We start from the raw sequence: 20564 nt of genomic DNA, 5'->3' as shown, positions 1-20564 counted from the left end.
CTAACTTCCACAGTGCTCCAGCCCCTTTTATAGTACTTCAGGGCTCTATATTTGCTCTTTTTAATTCCCTCGTCTCTCTCCCTCCCCCCCCCATGTATATATATACAGTCATAAGGTAAAGGTACCCCTGCCTGTACGGGCCAGTCGTGTCCGACTCTAGGGTTGTGCGCCCATCTCACTTAAGAGGCCGGGGGCCAGCGCTGTCCAGAGACACTTCTGGGTCACGTGGCCAGCGTGACGAAGCTGCTCTGGTGAGCCAGCACCAGCGCAGCACACGGAAACGGCGTTTACCTTCCCGCTATAAAGCGGTACCTATTTATCTACTTGCACTTAGGAGTGGTTTCGAACTGCTAGGTGGGCAGGAGCTGGGACCGAAAGATGGGAGCTCACCCCGCCGCGGGGATTCGAACCGCCGACCATACGATCAGCAAGTCCTAGGCACTGAGGTTTTACCCACAGCGCCACCCGTGTCCCTATATACAGTCATACCTCGGGTTAAAGACGCTTCTGGTTAAATCTTTTCTGGTTGCGTCCCGCGGCAACCCAGAAGTAACGGAATGGGTTACTTCTGGGTTTCGCCGCTCGCACATGCGCAGACACTCAGAATGACGTTACGCGCATGTGCAGACGTGGCGAATCGCGGCCCCCGCAGACACGGGTTGCGTTCACATCCAGAGGTACCACTGTATTTATATAATGTTACTTCAACTTTCTCTCCTAACCTTTTAGCCTGCCAGAAAGGGAATAGAATCCAGGATAAGTTTCTAGTCGCTGATACCTGTTAGGTTTCTCTCTTGCCTTCCCTTAAACCTTTTAGGCTTCGTTTTCTCCTGTGAAGTTCCTGGCCAAATTTTGACATTCCTGGTTACAACAGATAATAAGCAAAGACAGCATCCATTTTATGAAATAGAACTGAACATGGGAACATGGGATTGAATCCAGAGTTCATTCTCGCCAGCAGAAGCATTCCATGTGTTTGTAAGCTGACTGCTGTTTGCGTCCTGGTTTTGTATGAATGCAGGTCGAGGAGATATGGATCAAAACGAATCAGACAATCGACGAATAATTCGCTATCCGGACAGTCATCAGCTCTTCGTTGGCAATTTACCACATGATATTGACGAGAATGAACTGAAAGAGTTTTTCATGAGTAAGTGACACATAAGTGAAGCTTGAGGTGGTGGGGATTCTTGCTAGTCACATATTAAGTTACCTCTCTAATTAGCATTGCTGAAATTGCCTTCTGAGTAAACTGACTTGCTCTTTAATAGATGTTATACATTTCCCCATAACCATCTACACCCTGCTTTCACAGGCTTTGGGAATGTTGTGGAACTTCGCATCAATACTAAAGGTGTTGGAGGAAAACTCCCAAACTTTGGCTTTGTGGTGTTTGATGACTCTGAGCCAGTTCAGAAGATTTTATTGGCAAAAGTAAGTAATCTAGTCACCATGTGATAAACTAGTGTTAGATTCTGTTTTCATTATGACACATTGAATTCTGCTGTCTTAGACTTTTGTAAGTCCCCACCCACTTCACATTCATCCATCAATGGATTACTGTGAACCAGGAATAAGACAGTGAAAGATCTGGCTTAAAAGCCTTTCTCCTTTAGGTGCTATGGGGGGTTTTTTTTGTAGGCAAGTGTTCTGTGTGGAAAAAGCTTAATAATGCAATTTCCCACCTGCAGCCTGAAGTGATAAGAGTCCATTTTGTCAGGGGGGGTGGGGAGTGTCGGAACTGGGGGATGAAAAGCCAACTGGCTTGGCTGTCTCCCCTCTCAGCCTTGCCCCTGTGGAGATCCATCAGTCACCCTTCTCCGACGTGCTTCTGTGACTCAAGTTGCAGTACATGCTTGAGCACCCATTACTCAGCAATCACACAACAGAATCAGGCCCGAGGCATGGATATGATACTAAGCTATGCATTTATTATACATAAATCAGGACAAAGAAAAACATGGCCTTGTTCTCTCCTTGTTCTTCTTGGAGAGAGAGAGAAAAAAGCAATACAGTGGTGCCTCGCAAGACGAAAAACTCGCTAGACGAAAGAGTTTTCCGTTTTTTCAGTCGTTCCGCAAGATGAATATCCCTATGGGCTTGCTTTGCAAGACAAAACGTCTTGCGAGTTCTTGCGAGTTTGTTTCCTTTTTCTTAAAGCCACTAAGCCGTTAAAAGCTGCTAAGCCGTTAATAGCCGCTAATAGCCGCTAAGCCGCTAATAGCCGTGCTTCACAAGACAAAAAAACCGCAAGACGAAGAGACTCGCGGAATGGATTAATTTCGTCTTGCGAGGCACCACTGTACAGAGCGGAGGTTCCGCTCATGCCAGCAATCTGTGCTGGAATGTAAACAGACATGTGATGTGTACCGTGTTTTTCGCTCCATAGGGCGCACCTAGATTTGGGGGGGGGGATAAAGAAAAAAAAAATTATTCTTCCCCCCCCAGCCCCAAAGAGGAAAGAAGCTAAGACACCGAGCAGGATCCATCCCGCTGGCTGTCTTGGCTTCCTCTTTAGCCACGCACAACCTCTCCAGCCGGGAGAGGCTGCACGCGGCTTCGTTTTTAGCCACGGGGCTGGGGCGGGGGAAGCCCGAGCTTCCCCCGACCCCAGCCGCCAAAACAGGTCCAGGAGCGGCGGCAAGATTGCGTGCAACCTCACCGCCGCTCCCGGAGCTTGTGGGGCTGGGGACGGGGGAAGCCCGAGCTCCCCCTGACCCCAGAACAGGCAGCTATCCGCAACCCTTCGGAGCCTGGCAGGAACTCCCGCCGCACTCCGAAGGCTTGCGGATAGCTGCCTGAAGCCCGGGGAGTGCAGCGCCAACTCCCACTACGCTCCCTGGGCTTCAGGCTTCTCCGAAGGCTTGCAGATAGCTGCCTGAAGCCTGGAGAGCGAGAGGGGTCGGTGCGCACCGACCCCTCTCGCTCTCCAGGCTTCAGAGAAAACCTGCGTTCGCTCCATAGGACGCACACACATTTCCCCTTCATTTTTGGAGGGGGAAAAGTGCGTCCTATAGAGCAAAAAATATGGTAACAATCCCACATATCTGCAGCTCAGAAGGAGTGTAATCTCAACAGGGTGAGGATCTGGCTGTAGTTCTGTTCAGATGGCCCTTGCCTGCCTTTTGTAGATCAATACTTCACAGTGAAGTCCAGGAACAAGTTTTGCACTTCCTCTCCTTCCTCCCCACTGCACATTTATTGTAGTGGCTTTAAAACAAACAAACGGGAATCTCTCTAACTCCGCAATCCAGACCTCAATTAGAAGAAGGATTTGAATTGAAGGTTTATGAAGAGGTCACAGTTAAGGCATAGCAAGTGATAGCTGAACTGATGAGAGGCAAACTGCAGTGTAAACCAGTCCCTAGTTAATGTAATAGTGAAAATAATCCTCTCCTATCCGAAAATAGATCACAGCTATTTGTTTGCGACACCATTGAATACCGAGAGTATTCTAAATTGCAAAGTGTTATTACTGAAAATTACCGCTCTTGAAAGAAGTGAATCAGGATAGAGATTTGAGGGCATAACTTTAGATGCGGCACAAAACGGTTGATGAGAACGCATACAGAATTACTGTGTACAGTAGAAAGTGGCAAGAGAATAACTGCCCAATATTTCAAGATAACAGGAAGCAGTGCTATTTTTCTAGAAAAAAGAGGTGCCAGAACTCACGACAAACACCTCCCTCGTTCTCTTAGAATGGGAATGGCACATACCTGAGAAGTGCCAGAACTGAGTTCTGGCTGACAGACCCTGACGGGAAGTCATATTCTTGTAATTTAATTTTTTTTAAAATGACCAGTTGCTTACTGTGTTTGGATAATCAGCTCAATTGAGAATTGGCCGTCCTTGCACCCAGATTCCTAGACCTGAAGAAAGGAGTGATCTGGGATAACTAAGAATATGCATTACTTCTAAAGTGGAGTTTTGTAAGGAATGTTCAAACTATGGCAGCTTCTGCCTCACAGGGCCTCTGCCATGGGAGCATATTCACCCAGGGCTTTTCCAGCTGCACTGGCTCCCAGTGGAGTACAAGGTCAGATTTAAGGTGCTAGTTTTAACCTTTAAAGCCCTTCACGGCCTAGGACCCTCGTACCTATGGGACCGCCTCTCCCAGTATGCCCCACAGAGGATCTTAAGGTCCATAAATAGCAACACCATAGAGGTCCCGGGCCCTAAGGAAGTTATATTAGCCTCAACCAGAGCCAGGGCCTTTTCGACACTGGCTCCAGCCTGGTGGAACGCTCTGCCTCATGAGACCAGGGGCCTTCAGGATCTGATTTCTTTCCGCAGGGCCTGTAAGACAGAGTCGTTCCACCTGGCCTTTGGCTTAGAATCAGTTTGATTCCCTCCCCCTCTTTCTTTTTTCCTTTCTCCTCCTGTGAAGAGGCTGCATTTTAATGTTTTAATGTTGTATTTAATCTTGTTTTTAAAGTTGTATTTTAACTTGTTTTTATTATTGGTTGTTAGCCGCCCTGAGCCCAGTCTTGGCTGGGAAGGGCGGGGTATAAATAAAATTTATTATTGTTATAGATTTCTGCCATCCATACAAACAACCTTGTCACAGGCGGTGCAAAATAACGTCCACTGGGTCTGTGTATTGTAGCTAGCAAGATAACAGTAATAAGAATTGCTAATGATATAAGACACCTGAATACTAACTAGCATTGTGACTGACACACTCTAAAGAAACGATGCGTTCTGATCTGGTCTGCCAATGACTGTCAGCAGTTAGGTTAGCTATGCACACTCAGTGCTCTAATGTTGCATGATGATTATGATGATGATTATATCCAGACACTCTGGGAGCCTTCTGCATATAATAATAATAATTTATTATTTGTACCCCGCCCATCTGGCTGGGCTTCCCCAGCCACTCTGGGCGGCTTCCATAAAAACCAAAAATACGCTAAATATATATGTTCTACTAAGTGAGCTAATGAACCTCTTTGGACACTATAAAACTAGCTAAGCTTTTGGTATTAACACTTTTATCTTCTCCTGCCCTTTCAAGCCTGTTATGTTTCGTGGTGAAGTGCGCTTGAACGTAGAAGAAAAAAAGACCAGAGCTGCTCGTGAAAGGGAGACCCGAGGTGGTGGCGATGACCGCAGAGATATCCGGCGCAACGACCGAGGTCCAGGGGGTCCACGTGGCATTGTGGGTGGTGGAATGATGCGAGACCGCGATGGAAGAGGGCCTCCTCTAAGGGGTGGCATGGCCCACAAACTTGGCTCCGGAAGAGGAACTGGGCAGATGGAAGGCCGGTTCACAGGTCAACGTCGTTGAAGACCCAAATGTTGGCAGGCAGTCTTGGCAGTGATACATTATTCGTCGTGTTTGCATTCTTGTTAATTTTCTGGCTTTGGAATGTAACACAGCCTTTTTGATCATTTCTTTGATGTGAGAAACATCCTTTGGTTACCAGTTAAATTGAGGTGGACGTTCTTTCCCCAATTTCACAAAGAAGTCACACTGTTAACGTATAACTTAGACTTGGAGATTAAGGACTGAGAAATGACCATTTAAACTTTCTGCAGCAGCAACTTAAAAAAAAAAAAAGGACAAGGGCGTGCCTAATTTGAGTTAAGGTCCTTTCAGTAAAACAAAACAACAAAAAAAGCACCCTCCTACTACACATTTTGTGTAAGTGTTACTGTTTCTGCCTATTACTGTTGGAAACGCAACTAGTGCAATCTTTGCAATTGGAGAAGCTTACCCTTTTCCCCCCTTATAGAACACTTGGCTCCAAAAAACTCACGTTTTTATGAACTCAAAAAGCGCACTAATGGGTATTTGACTCCTTTTACGTTGACATCTGCTGAAAACAGCAAGGAAAAAGTAGCTTGTGAAACGATGCAGGCATCTGCTCTGCTCTGCTTTGCTCTGACCAATATATGTACACACACACAAACCTTAACGAGACTACAAGTATGTTCCAGAAGGAAACCATTTAGCTGTAAACACAGATGTAAAAACTTCAAAAAATCATAGTCCTGAATACGAAACAAGTTTGGTTTTGTTTTTTTTTTTTTTAAAAAAAGGATTTAATGAGCTCCCCCGCCTTTCTCCAGAACAGGGATGGCTAACCGCTCAACACACTCCTTCTCCCCTTTCCCCTTTCTGTAAGCAGTGTACAGTGAAAAATTGTCTCTACTGTATTGAGGTCTCTGGTAATGTAATAAGCATGATGGTGCCTTCTATTAAATACATCATTCCAGTGTTGCTGGTGATTTTGTACAGTATAGTGGTATGAATGGCTGTGCTGCAAAACTTTTAACAGCTGTAAAAAAAAAAATGTTTATAAAATCATTGTATAAAAATTGCAGTATCTTTAAATCGGTAAAGGTTACTGGAATATTATTTGCCTAGCTCTGCCGTTGACATGTTTCTGAAGCCTTTGAAGGAGGGAGGAAAGAAATGGCTGCATTTTTAACAGAAATGGAGTTGTGAAAGCGTGTGTGCATTCTTGCATAGACAAGTCCAAAGTTAATCAAGCACGTACCTTTGTTTCAAGTATACTTCGGATAAGCATATTTAACATAAAACTTGTTACACTCAAGGATACTGCAATTTTCACAGGGCAGGAGAATAGCTCAAAGTAATTGCTATTTCCGGGTTTTGAACTGTCGTCACCCATTTTGCACAACCTCGAAGCGACTTTGATGCCCACACAGCTCAGATTTGTACATGGAGGGAGGACCTCCTCTTGTGTATTTGGATTTTTTTTTTTTAGAGCGTCTTGAATTTTGGTGAGAGGCTTGCTGTTTCCAGGTTCCTGTTTGCATAGATCGCACATTCCAGAAAACTGCAAATGTAGCAAAACGATGCTCCCCCGGCTTCACGCTGGACAGCTCAGTAAGCCTCGGGATTACTCTTGAGGAGGGGAGGCAAAAATATGTGACCACTCAGAGCGGCTCTAAGCATGGAAGACCTCACTTCTTTTAATGTAACAAAAATGCCTAATGCAAGGAGCATTTGGTTAAAAGTGACCATTTGCTGTTTCCTATGAATGTGGAAAATCTTGCCTGTGTGTTAAGGGGGAGGGGGAGTGAGTTTGCATCATTTCCCCCCCCTAATAATAATAATAATAATAATAATAATAATAATAATTGAGGTCTTCCATGTTTGACAGTAAGTCTTGCACTATTTTCATACACTTTCTGGGACACATTTCTCTCTTTCCATGGTTATATTTGGGGGGGGGGTGTTTTGTGTTGAACTGTTTCATTTTCAGATGATGCCTGGAAAATGTACTTGAATGCCTCACCACAAAACATAAACCTTTAAGATGAAAGCCTTTCTTTAAACTGCTCTTCTCAGCAAGCGGTTTGCTTACCAGTGTTTTGTGTTCCTTGACTTTTTTTTTTTTTTTTTAGTGCTATGGTATTGCCCTGCGATCTTTTAAAAAAAAAAACCTCTTAAAAGGCAAATGGCACTGGAGAAATAATCAGAAAAATACGTAACTGACAATTAGAGGAGCTACTGAGCCATTCAGCTATCCGGCCGGCTTCTTTAAATGCCATGAATTAACAATATTGGAAGCATACACAGAAGTTTACATGGTGACTGTTCGCCTATTGTACTGTGGACTCATAGTGTTCTTGTCCCTCCTTTCAATAACTGTACCTCTAGAAGAAAAAAGCAACAGATCTCCTTTGACCTGTTATAAACTGCTGATTTGTTGACAATGGGGTAGTATTGCTATAATTGCAGTCCTATTTCAACAAACTTGCTTTAACCATCTTTTGGCTTTAGTAGGTATGCAAGACAGTGGACTACCATCTTTATTGCTGTAATGTGTTGAGCATTATATGCTAGTAGAATCTAGTTTAATTGTTGCAGGTGGAAAGTATTTACTTTTTAAGTTTCCATTTTTGAATGTGTTTTGACTAAACATACCAATAAACTACTGATGTCTGCAGCATTCATCAATGGTCCCGAATTCTCTTCTCAGTGGAACTGGTGTTCCTCCGTGGCAGTTATCTACATGGAAAGGCAATCGTGCCGGTGTTGTTGATCCCAAAATTGCTGTTGATCTGATAATTTAACTAGCAGTGGATTCTGCACCTTGCAACAACTTGCATCTTAAGCTGTCAATCTGCATGTCAAAATTCTTTGTGTTGTAGCTGCTGTGAAAAATATGCACGGTGACGCAGTTGTAATTGTCCATCACACATGCTGAACCCATGGCCCTTTCTAAACCTACTAGATCTTTTATGCCAGCAGAAGAGCAGAGTCTTTATTGTAGGGCATTAAGCATAACTTATCAAATCACATGTACTGCACTATCTATTGCCTTTGCTGTTGAATTCTCTTGTTCCGCTTCTCGCTCTCTAAGGCGAAGGCTATTCTTCCACTGCCGCTGCTTCACCGTAAGCCTGTCACTTACGGAAAAGTTGAAATTTTCAAACTGAATTTGTATATTCTATCTTGAGGTCCGGTTCATGCAGGCAGCTGATGAAGAGGTGAAACTATCCCTGGACTGTACCACTCAGTGGCATTTTGATGCATGTGTGGGCAACTCAAGACTTGACAGCTCATAGACCTTAAGACAGCATGAAAAATTGTTTTGTTGTACCTGTACACTTCCATGGTCTCCCGAGACAGATGCCAGCAACACTTTGACTTCTATTTGTCACAAGCGGCTAGTTCAGCAGACAGCTGGTTATTTTGCGCAGTGATGATAAAAGTCTTTTGCACTCCAGCAGAGGGCCCATGGCTTGGTGCATGGCGAAGGTCCCAGGTTCAGTGCCCGATCTGTTTGAAACCTTGGAGCTGTTGCCAGTTAAAGGTAAAGGGACCCCTGACCATTAGGCCCAATCATGGCCGACTCTGGGGTTGCGGTGCTTATTTTGCTTTACTGGCCGAGAGAGCCGGCGTTCAGCGTCTGGGTCATGTGGCCAGCATGACTAAGCCGCTTCTGGCAAACCAGAGCAGCGCATGGAAATGCCGTTTACCTTCCTGCCGGAGCTGTACCTTTATCTACTTGCACTTTGACGTGCTTTTGAACTGCTAGGTTGGCAGGAGCAGGGACCGAGCAACGGGATCTCACCCCGTCGCGGGGATTTGAACCGCCGACCTTCTGATCGGCAAGCCCTAGGCTCTGTGGTTTAACCCACAGCCAGTTAGGTGAGACTAGAGGCCAGGTGGCCCATTAGTCTGACTTGTACAAGTCAATGTGTGTTCACTGCAGCTCTCTTGTGAGTCATTCATAGATTCTGCATTTCTCTGGCTGAAAGCAACAAGGTCTCCGGATGCTAGGCTGGCTGGCCTCTCCAGCTTTCTTCAGCAACAAAGCAGAAGAGCTTGCTTATTGCATTTATATCCCACCTTCAAGGAGTACAGTGGTGCCTCGCAAGACGAAAATAATCCGTTCCGCAAGTCTCTCTGTCTAGCAGTTTTTTCGTCTTGCGAAGCAACCCGATTAGCGGATTAGCGCTATTAGCGGCTTAGCGGCTATTAAAGGCTTAGCGGCTAAAAGGCTATTAGCGGCTTACGAAAAGGGGGGAAAGGCGGAAAAAATCGCAAGACTCGCAAGACGTTTTCGTCTTGCGAAGCAAGCCCATAGGGAAATTCATCTTGCGAAGCGCCTTGAAAAACGGAAAACCCTTTTGTCTAGCGGGTTTTTCATCTTGCGAGGCATTCGTCTTGCGGGGCACCACTGTACATAGTTCACCTTCCTCCTCCGTTAATCCCAACGAGAGCCCTGTGAGGTAGGTTAAAAGGCTGCAGCTGGCCCAAGGTTTCACTCAGTGCGTTTCATGCCTTAGTGGGGATTTGAACCCTGATATCCCGGGTCCTAGTCCAGGGGTCAGCAAACTTTTTGAGCTGTGGGCCGGTCCACTGTCCTTCAGACCTTGTGGTAGGCTGGACTATATTGTTGGGGGGGGGGAATCCAGTGTACCTTGGGTTACATACGCTTCAGGTTACAGACTCTGCTAACCCAGAAATAGTTTCTCAGGTTAAGAACTTTGCTTCAGGATGAGAACAGAAATTGTGCTCTGGCCGTGCGGCAGCAGTGAGAGGCCCCATTAGCTAAAGCGGTGCTTCAGGTTAAGAACAGTTTCAGGTTCTTAAACCTGAAACGAACTAATTAATCCAGAACGAATTAAGTACTTAACCCGAGGTACCACTGTAATGAATTCCTGTGCCCCACAAATAGCCCAGAGATGCATTTTAAATAAAAGCACACATTCCGCTCATGTAAAAACACCAGGCAGGCCCCACAAATAACCCAGAGATGCATTTTAAATAAAAGGACACATTCTACTCATGTAAAAACACGCTGATTCCTGGACCATCCACGGGCCAGATTGAGAAGGCGATTGGGCCGCATCCGGACCCCGGGGCCTTAGGTTGCCTACCCCTGTCCTAGTCCAACACTAGCCACCACACCGCACTGCCTTCCAGGCGTCCTCCTGAGATGGGGCAGCTGTTTAAATCAAGTAGGTAAATATGGGGAAAGCAAAATGTCACTTGGAGAAGGATCTGAAATATTTTCCTTGAAGTTTGAATTTCCTTTACTGTGGACTGTTTTGATGATTTATTGTCTTGTAAACCACTTTGAGATTCCCCCCCCCCTTTATAATGCAGTATAGAAATGAAATGAAAAATAAAAATAAATCCCATGGTTGGTGCCTAGACATCTCTGGGTGCCTAGACATTCTGTCAGCGGCGTAGCGTGGGTTGTCAGCACCTGGGGCAAGGCAATAATAATAATAATAATTTATTATTTGTACCCTGCCCATCTGGCTGGGTTTCCCCAGCCACTCTGGGCGGCTTCCATAAAAACCAGAAATACACTAAAATATCACAGATTAAAAACTTCCCTGAACAGGGCTGCCTTAAGATGTCTTCTGAATGTCAGGTAGTTATTTATCGCTTTGACATCTGATGGGAGGGCGTTCCACAAGGCAGGTGCCACTACCGAGAAGGCCCTCTGCCTGGTTCCCTGTAGCTTTGCCTCTCGCAATGAGGGAACCGCCAGAAGGCCCTCGGCACTGGACCTCAGCATCCGGGCAGAACGATGGGGGTGGAGACACTCCTTCAGGTATACTGGACCGAGGCCTTTTAGGGCTTTAAAGGTCAACACCAGCACTTTGAATTGTGCTCGGAAACGTACTGGGAGCCAATGTAGGTCTTTCAAGACCGGTGTTATGTGGTCTCGGCGGCTGCCCCCAGTCACCAGTCTAGCTGCCGCATTCTGGATTAGTTGTAGTTTCCGAGTCACCTTCAAAGGCAAGTAATTTGCGCCCCCTAACCCGGGGCAAGGCAAGTAATTTGCGCCTCTAACCCCTAACCTGCCGCTGCTGCCAGCTTCTTCTTGCTGCTGCCTGGGCTGGTCGGGTGTGGTTCTCTCCCGCGCTCAGCGCTGTGCTGGGCGGCCGCTGCCCTGTCCCTCCCCCAGATAGTCCCTCCCTCGCTCTCTCTCTCCGCTCCGCACCGCAATGCACGCCTGGCACCCTCCCCCTCCACAGTGGGCGGCGACCCGGCAGCTCGGATCGGATTTGCACAGCCAGCACTGCAGTGAGAGGGAGTGAGTGAGCCAGGTAGGGGCAGAGAGCTGCGAGTGCGAGCACGCCCCCCAAAATGTTGTGCCCGGTGCAGCTGGGCCCCCCCTGCACCCCCCACGCTACGCCACTGCATTCTGTTGCGGCAGCCATAACCCAGGTTTAAGGCGCTATTTGGCGATTAGCTTATATATATGTGTTTCTAACACAGATCTAGTTCAGTATTATCCACATGGAGTAGCAGTGGCTGTTCAGGATTTCATGTAGGGTTTTCTTCCAGCTTTGCAGTGCTTTACTTTCGCACACTGAGACCCAAGTGGATTTTGCTAGCAGGAATGGAAATAATCAAGCACCTAGTGGGCAGCTGTACAGTCTAGCGCTTCTAACTTCCATCACCTGCCTCCTGTCTTCTGCCAGTTGACGTTCCTCAACATACGCTGACTTCTCATCCTTCAGCTTCTTGGGGAAAAGCCCATAAACCCATTACCAATGTGAATTTAACATCCATTTTGGTAATGGTTTTTTTCTTTTTCGAGTCAATACCATTTTCCTGTCAATATCGGAGCCACAGTGGGCCAGGGCTATTAACCAGCAGGTTGCTGCTTGGAGCCAACCCAGGATTTCAGCATTGCTTGGGGTCCCTTCGAACTCTATAATTCTATAATCTTATGTTTTCTAGGTATTGCAACTCAAAAGTTCAACAAAACACCTCAGCCTGTAGAGCAGGGGTAGGCAACCTAAGGCCCGGGGGCCAGATGCGGCCCAATCGCCTTTTAAATCCAGCCCGCGGATGGTCCGGGAATCAGCGTGTTTTTACATGAGCAGAATGTGTCCTTTTATTTAAAATGCACCTCTGGGTTATTTGTGGGGCCTGAGTGGTGTTTTTACATGAGTAGAATGTGGGCTTTTATTTAAAATGCATCTCTGGGTTGTTTGTGGGGCATAGGAATTCGTTCATTTTTCATTTTCCCCCATCAAAATATAGTCTGGCCCCCCACAAGGTCTGAGGGACAGTGGACTGGCCCCCTGCTGAAAAAGGTTGCTGATCCCTGCTGTAGAGCATGAGAATCTTAATCTCAGTGTCATCGGTTGGAGCCCCATGGGCAAATGATTCCTGCATTGCAGGGGTTTGGACTAGATGACCCTCGGGGTCCCTTCTAATTCTGCGATTCTATAATCCTATGCCTTGCCTACTGCCACCTATAGAACAGTGGGCACCATAGAATTATAGCATCGTAGAGGCGGAAGGGACCCCAAGGGTCTTCTAGCCCAACCCCCTGCAATGCAGGAATCTCAAGGAAAGCATCCCTGACAGACGACCATCCAATCTCTGCTGAAAAACCTCCTGGGAAGGGGAAGAGCCCATCACCTCCCGAGGGAGACCGTTCCACAGTCAAAGGGCACTCGCCGCCAGAACGTTCTCTCCGATGTCCTCAGTGAATAGTTAAACTGCGGAACTTGCTGCTGCTGGAGGCAGCAATGGCTATTGTTTAGTTGTGTCCGACTCTTCGTGACCCCATGGACCAGAGCACGCCAGGCACTCCTGTCTTCCACCGCCTCCCGCAGTTTGGTCAAACTCATGCTGGTAGCTTTGAAAGTACTGTCCAACCATCTCGTCCTCTGTTGTCCCCTTCTCCTTGTGCCCTCCATCTTTCCCAACATCAGGGTCTTTTCCAGGGAGTCTTCTCTTCTCATGAGGTGGCCAAAGTACTGGAGCCTCAGCTTCACGATCTGTCCTTCCAGTGAGCACTCAGGGCTTCAGAATGGAGAGGTTTGATCTTCTTGCAGTCCATGGGACTCTCAAGAGTCTCCTCCAGCACCAGAATTCAAAAGCACCAATTCTTCAGCGATCAGCCTTCTTTATGGTCCAGCTCTCACTTCCATACATCACTACTGGGAAAACCATAGCTTTAACTATATGGACCTTTGTTGGCAAGGTGATGTCTCTGCTTTTTAAGATGCTGTCTAGGTTTGTCATTGCTTTCCTCCCAAGAAGCAGGCGTCTTTTAATTTCGTGGCTGCTGTCACCATCTGCAGTGATCATGGAGCCCAAGAAAATAAAATCTCTCACTGCCTCCATTTCTTCCCCTTCTGTTTGCCATGAGGTGATGGGCCCAGTGGCCATGATCTTCGTTATTTTTTGATGTTGAGCTTCAGACCATATTTTGCGCTCTCCTCTTTCACCCTCATTAAAAGGGTCTTTAATTCCTCCCCACTTTCTGCCATTAAGGTTGTGCCATCTGCAGCGACGGCTACCACTACCAAAGTCGCTGGGAGTTCCGTCGGAGGCTGTGCAGCGTGATGCAGGCACGCAACAGCGCCGTGCCCATTGCGGGGAGGGCCCCTCACTCCCGCACAGGCTGGCAGCAGCAAGGCGGGGTGGGACTCTAACCTGGCCTTTGGCTTGGAGCCAATTTGATTCCCTCCCCCTCTTTCTTTTCCTTTCTCCTCCTGCGATGAGGCTACATTTTAGTGCTTCAATATTTGAATGTTGTATTTGAATGTTGTTTTTAAGTTGTATTCATTCAACTTATTTTTATTATTGCTTGTTAGCCGCCCTGAGCACGGCCTTAATAATAATAATAATAATAATAATAATAATAATAATAATAATAATAATAATAATAATAAATATTATTATTATTATTAATATTATTATTATTATTAACCACACCACCTTCAGCTGCTGCAGGAGCCGCAGCCCCTTGTCGCGCGCGCGCCCCCGCCCAACCTTCTACCGGCGGCGTGTGCTGGGTGCGCGCGCGCAAGAGAGAGAGAGAGAGAGAGAGAGAGAGAGAGAGAGAGAGAGAGAGAACGTGTTGTGCAAGCGGCAGACTGGCCGTTGCCCCTGGTTACCGCCCGGGCCCCGACGTTCCATTCGCGCGCCGCCCGCCCCCGCGCGCTCCTGCAGCTGCCAAAAGAAGTCCCTGCGCCGTCGGAGGGCGCGCTGCTGGCGGGGGCACGGCGGAGAGGGCTCGCCCCGGCTCGTGGAGGGCGGCAGGTGAGTGGCAGGTGCCAACTCCGGGACCCCCGGTGCTGCGTGTGCTTTTCAAGGAGGAGGTGCGGGTACCCACCTCCCAGGAGCCGCAGCAAAGGTATTTTTGGGGGGCGGTGCCAGCTGGGCCCCGCGACCGTGGATGCCCGGAGCCGTGGGTGCCATGCAAGGTGCACGGCCCTGGCACCGACCTCTGTGGGTGCCCGGCCCCTTCATGGGGAATTTTGTGGGTGCTCGGGCACCCAGGGAGTCGGCACCTATGTTCGACAGTATGCCAGTCTGTGCCACCCCAGAGGCTGCCTCGCAGCCGCCTCCCTTCCTCGCACGTCGGAGCCGCTGCCAGCAGAGCCTCCTGCCATCTCTGCCCTGCCTCTGTTTCCCACAGGATGGGGCGCAAGGGGGCTGGATCGCCCCTTGGATGCGCTGCCCAAAAAGCCAACTGGCAGAGGCCGGCTAAGGCAGGTTCTACAGGGGCAGCAGATTCTGGCATAGATCTTGGAATGGGTCCCAGGGGTCATCTAGCTCAACCCCCCTGCAATGTGGGGTTCGAACCCACAGCCCTGAGATTCGGAGTCTCCTGTTCTACCGACTGAGCTATTTTCGCAGTAGCTTCCTTCCATCTTTGTTCCTCGTTCCTTCCCTCACCCCTTTTTCCTGGTGAGGAGGAGGGGGGCCTGATTTGTGGTTCCCCTCAGGGGCCAAAATATCTTGGGCCGGCCCTGGGTCCAGGGGAAGGTGATGAGTGGAAGATGCAATGGTACAGAGAAGGGACAAACAGGGAACCTCAGGCGGCAGTAGGGTGGCCAGGTGAAAAAGAGTCACACACAACCTGTAAGATTTGTGTACAGTGCCCCCCATCGGGTTAAGTACTTAATTTGTTCCGGAGGTCCGTTCTTAACCTGAAACTGTTCTTAACCTGCAGCACCACTTTAGCTAACAGGGCCTCCTGCTGCCGCTGCGCCGCCGGAGCACAATTTCTGTTCTCATCCTGAAGCAAAGTTCTTAACCTGAGGTACTATTTCTGGGTTAGCGGAGTCTGTAACCTGAAGCGTATGCAACCCGAGGTGCCACTGTAGTTCTTCTTGTTTGGATCAAGCCTAATAGGAGAATTCCAGAGGCTGCTGCAGGACTATTAGGATAACTCAGCTGGTAGAGCACGGGACTCAGAATTTCAGGCTTATGGATTTGAGCCCCATGTTGTGCAAAGGATTCTTGCATTACAGGGGGCTGTGGACTAAATGGACCTTGTGATTGTCGACGTGTCATTTTTATTAAAGGGAAATTCCCTTATTCCGAGGGCACGGGTGGTGCTGTGGGTTAAACCACAGAGCCTAGAGCTTGCCGATCAGAAGGTCGGCGGTTCGAATCCGAGCGACGGGGTGAGCTCCCGTTGCTCGGTCCCTGCTCCTGCACACCTAGCAGTTCGAAAGCACATCAAAGTGCAAGTAGATAAATAGGTACCGCTCCGGCGGGAAGGTAAACGGTGTTTCCGTGTGCTGCTCTGGTTCGCCAGAAGTGGCTTAGTCATGCTGGCCACATGACCTGGAAGCTGTACGCTGGCTCCCTCGGCCAATAAAGCGAGATGAGCACCACAACCCCAGAGTCGGTCACGACTGGACCTAATGGTCAGGGGTCCCTTTACCTCTTACCCTTATTCCAAATAGGATTCCTCTCAAGAAAAGGGAAATGTTGACAGCTATTCTTACCTCCTCTCCCAAGGGGTGAAGTGGTGGTGATTGGTAATAATTTTTATTATCTTGCTACAGGTGCTTGCCTCTTTGTTTAGCCAGCCAAGTGCCACACTTTTAAAAATTGGGTGGAAAATGGTGCTGATTCTGCTTAACTGATTGTGATTTTATGTAAACTGTGTTACTTTTATTGTTGTTAGCTGCTCTAAGCCCGGCTTCGGCTGGGGAGGGCGGGATATAAATAAAATTTTATTATGATTATTATAATTACTGTTGAGTACCCCCCAGAAGAAAAGCACAGCCGATTACTAAATTTTATGCACTGTGTTCTAACGTCTAAGCTACTTTGAAGGGGGTTGGAAAGCAGCTTATATAAATATTTTTTATTTTATTTTATGAAGGATTTGCTCGTTAGCTGCTGCAAGGTGGTAGTGTATTTGTGCTGTCTTATAGTGTTGTTGGAAAGTGGGAAGAAGGATTGGAGATGCACCCATCTGCTTGTTTAGTTACAGCTTTTTCCATACACACCTGCTGCATTGCTGTTTTAATAGTAAGTATGAACCATGTGTTTCTAGTTATTTGATAAAAACAAAGAAATGCAATATAGTATTTGGAACTGTGTGTGAAAGAACAATAGAAATAATACAATGAGTCTAATCGGAAGTTAAATGTATTTATTATTTCTTTTTATTCTTTTCATTATTGATTTCTTTTTTCCTTTTCCTTTTTTCTTCATGATTTTCTTCTCTTCTCACTTTTTTCTCTCCCTCCTTTTTCTCTTCCCCTCTTCGCTTTGGTCTCTTTTCTTTCTTACCTGCTAAGAAAGAGACAAAGCTAAATATGAAAAGTTGACTAATTCAAAGCGAATAGTTTGTTAACTATTGTTAAAGATGGTTCGCCATAGCGAATAGCGAATTGATGTGTTAGTTATTGTTGATTTATTGTTATTGTCGAATCTTAAAGAAAATTTATTAATTAAAAAAAAAGAAAAAGCGTTCCTCTTGCGATGGAAGCGTACTGGAGACTATCCCAGTTGGTTGCCTGAATTAAATTTCTGGTTACTGGAGACAACTTTTGGACTGTGTTTTTCAAACATCCTGTTGCGTGTTGAGGACCCCCAAGACACCCCTGAATAAAGACACAGTTCCCACAACATTTTTGTTTTGGTTTTTGGCATAATTTTGGCCACAACTTTATTGAATTACAGTAAGTGAGTGGTTGCTTAAGCATTGGTTAGCGACTATCTGTTCCCACATAGAGGTAGGAACAGAATTGACAACCGCAAGCCTGCAGAAGTCAGTAAGGGAAAACATTTTTGGGGAGAGAATAGAGCTGGGCGCCAGGCTCTCACCTCTCCCCAAATGCTCCCAGGGGCTCTTGCGTGGCCCTAGCCCCTTGCCAGGGGTTTGGAAAAGAGCATGACAAACCCCTGAATTCCTTTACTGGAATACCCTTGCAGTAGCAGCATTGGAGGGGCAGGCACAGCCAACCACATCCCCTCCATCAACCAAAATTAACCAAAGCCTAACTACAACCTTAGGGACGCGGGTGGCGCTGTGGGTAAAAGCCTCAGTGCCTAGGGCTTGCTGATTGAAAGGTCGGCGGTTCGAATCCCCGCGGCGGGGTGCGCTCCCGCTGCTCGGTCCCAGCGCCTGCCAACCTAGCAGTTCGAAAGCACCCCCGGGTGCAAGTAGATAAATAGGGACCGCTTACTGGCGGGAAGGTAAACGGTGTTTCCGTGTGCTGCGCTGGCTCGCCAGATGCAGCTTGTCTCGCTGGCCATGTGACCCGGAAGTGTCTCCGGACAGTGCTGGCCCCCGGCCTCTTGAGTGAGATGGGCGCACCAACCCCAGAGTCTGTCAAGACTGGCCCGTACGGGCAGGGGTACCTTTACCTTTTAACTGCAACCTTACAGGTTGTGACAATTTGCTATGCAGTAGACAAAACCCAAATGGCACCAGCCAAATGGTAAAATTCCTACCAGGCCCCTGCTCTAAAGCAGAAGACCCCATGACAGGCATAGCAAAGGTTAGCGCGAACAAAAGCTAAATAAAGAGAGGGAGGGTGGGTAATCCGATGTGTGCAGCGAAAAGAAGAAGCTCAACGCTGCACACAGGGACCTATATAGCACCCCCATCAATCAAATTAAATTGCAACCATCATAGAATCATAGAGTTGGAAGAGACCACAAGGGCCATCGAGTCCAACCCCCTGCCAAGCAGGAAACACTATCAGAGCACCCCTGACATATGGTTGTCAAGCCTCTGCTTAAAGACCTCCAAAGAAGGAGACTCCACCACACTCCTTGGCAGCAAATTCCACTGTCAAACAGCTCTTACTGTCAGGAAGTTCTTCCTAATGTTTAGGTGGAATCTTCTTTCTTGTAGTTTGGAACCATTGCTCTGTGTCCGCTTCTCTGGAGCAGCAGAAAACAACCTTTCTCCCTCCTCTGTGTGATTTCCCCCAGCAACATTGGAGGTGCCCAATCAAATTTGTGGCCATCCAAACTAACCTGCCCAGCAACAGGGAATGTCATGGTTGCTCCCACCCAGTGGCGTAGTGTGGGTTGTCAGCACCCGGGGCAAGCCAAGTAATTTGCGCCCCCTAACCCGTGTATTTGCGCCCCCTAACCCTAACCCCCAGATGTTGTGCCCGGTGCGGCCGGCCCCCCCCCCGCCCCCCCCACGCTACGCCACTGCTCCCACCACAACACGTGCTCTCCATGAAGGAGAACCCACTTTGTGGCATGCAAGGCAGGCTGCAAAGCCAGGTTTGTGCTCCTGGTAACTAGACTGCCATGGAGTAGACAGCCTCTGTCTTCAGCCTGAATGTCAAGCTGAAATGCCTCATTAAAAAAAGATAACGAGCGGCTTCGTTGTGCACACGGTGACGCTGATTTCTCTCTCGTAGCCAAGCGATTCATCAGCTGCTTGAATCCAAATGGAAAAGTATGAGATCCTTGGGCTGGTGGGAGAAGGAAGCTACGGAATGGTGATGAAATGCCGGAACAAGGAGAATGGCAGAGTCGTTGCCGTCAAGAAGTTTCTGGAAAGCGAGGATGACAAAATGGTTAAAAAAATCGCCATGAGAGAAATCAAGCTTCTCAAGGTGAGCTTACTACTGGGGATCTTCAGAGACGTGTAGATCTTTTCTTTAATGAGTATAAGCTTCCTGGCTTCGCGCAGAACAATTGCCAGTATCTGACTGCATTATATGGGACGCGGATGGCGCTGTGGGTTAAACCACAGAGCCTAGGACTTGCCGATCAGAAGGTCGGTGGTTCGAATCCCCATGACAGGGTGAGCTCCTGTTGCTCGGTCCATGCTCCTGCCAACCTAGCAGTTCGAAAGCACAAAGTGCAAGTAGATAAATAGGTACCGCTCCGGCGGGAAGGTAAACGGCGTTTCCGTGCGCTGCTCTGGTTCGCTAGAAGCAGCTTAGTCATGCTGGCCACATGACCCGGAAGCTGTACACCGGTTCCCTTGGCCAATAAAGTGAGATGAGCGCCGCAACCCCAGAGTCGGTCACGACTGGACCTAATGGTCAGGGGTCCCTTTACCTAACTGCATTATATAACAGTAATGTCATATATGTTTTAAGAAACAAACATGATTCTAAATAACTTCCGTAGGAGGTATTTTTGAATGGGCCTCTGCTCTCAGCTCTCTTTAGCCCCACAATAAGAATTAGGTGGAATTTTTTCCCCACAGTCCCCCTTTCCCCTAGAATGCAATGCCGTTTTGAAGGTAGACAGGAGCAGGCAGGTGCAAAGTTGTTCTGGGAACGCATTTTATCTGCATTCATTCTGCAGCTCGGCTCTGATTTTATACGTTTAGGCAACTTTACGGGTGGCTACTGCTGGTTTCTGTAACTCCATATGGGAAGATTTTTTTTGATACAGCTTCCCACATGGCCTGGGCAATCATAGTGCTAATATTGGGCACATATATCGTATGTTTCCGTGTATAATAGTAGGTTTTTCCCTAAAAAATAGTGTCCAAAATTTGGGGGCGTCTTATACACGGATAAATGTCTCCCCATTTTCTTAAATTGGAGTCCCCCAAAATAGGGAGCGTCTTATACATGGGGGCGTCTTATAGGTGGGAAAATACAGTAAATGCATGCATTCTAATCTGTACTTGAAAGATTGGGTACAGGATTATGTGTTCCCTTTCCCCAACACCTCCACTCTCCAGAACGAAACCCCCTTGCTCACCTTAACCATGGTTAATTGGTTCTTCTGCAATAAGTGCTAACCAGGGTTTCATCTTAATTAGACTTTGAAACTGACTGTTGTGGTTAATATGAAACTTGTTTGCATTAACTTCCATTTATACCAGATCTGATGCAATGCTTTGCCGCAGCAG

At 47.5% G+C, this 20564-nt stretch overlaps 2 protein-coding genes across 5 annotated transcripts in view; both read left to right on the top strand.

Annotated features, from left to right (window-relative positions):
• G3BP2 (G3BP stress granule assembly factor 2) overlaps nucleotides 1-7932 on the top strand; it is a 42927-nt gene extending 34995 nt beyond the window's left edge. For both annotated transcript variants that reach the window (XM_081836337.1, XM_081836336.1), the window contains 3 exons: nucleotides 1022-1150; nucleotides 1316-1434; nucleotides 5018-7932. In XM_081836337.1, the coding sequence (XP_081692463.1) occupies nucleotides 1022-1150; nucleotides 1316-1434; nucleotides 5018-5290 (521 nt within the window). In that variant the 3' untranslated portion in view covers nucleotides 5291-7932. The remainder of the gene's footprint in view (nucleotides 1-1021; nucleotides 1151-1315; nucleotides 1435-5017) is intronic.
• Nucleotides 7933-14521: 6589 nt separating this feature from the next.
• The window catches only part of CDKL2 (cyclin dependent kinase like 2), a 29298-nt gene continuing 23255 nt past the window's right edge, over nucleotides 14522-20564 (top strand). For 2 of the 3 annotated variants that reach the window (XM_081836319.1, XM_081836317.1), the window contains exons 1-3: nucleotides 14522-14609; nucleotides 16599-16747; nucleotides 19108-19305. In XM_081836319.1, the coding sequence (XP_081692445.1) occupies nucleotides 19138-19305 (168 nt within the window). In that variant the 5' untranslated portion in view covers nucleotides 14522-14609; nucleotides 16599-16747; nucleotides 19108-19137. The remainder of the gene's footprint in view (nucleotides 14610-16598; nucleotides 16748-19107; nucleotides 19306-20564) is intronic. The other variant, XM_081836318.1, reaches the window with a different exon arrangement.

The sequence above is a fragment of the Podarcis erhardii genome (assembly GCF_964252035.2).
Source record: "Podarcis erhardii genome assembly, chromosome: 13".
Lineage (NCBI taxonomy): Eukaryota > Metazoa > Chordata > Lepidosauria > Squamata > Lacertidae > Podarcis > Podarcis erhardii.
Note: the sequence above shows the minus strand (reverse complement) of the source record. Positions and strands in the feature narration are given on the sequence as shown.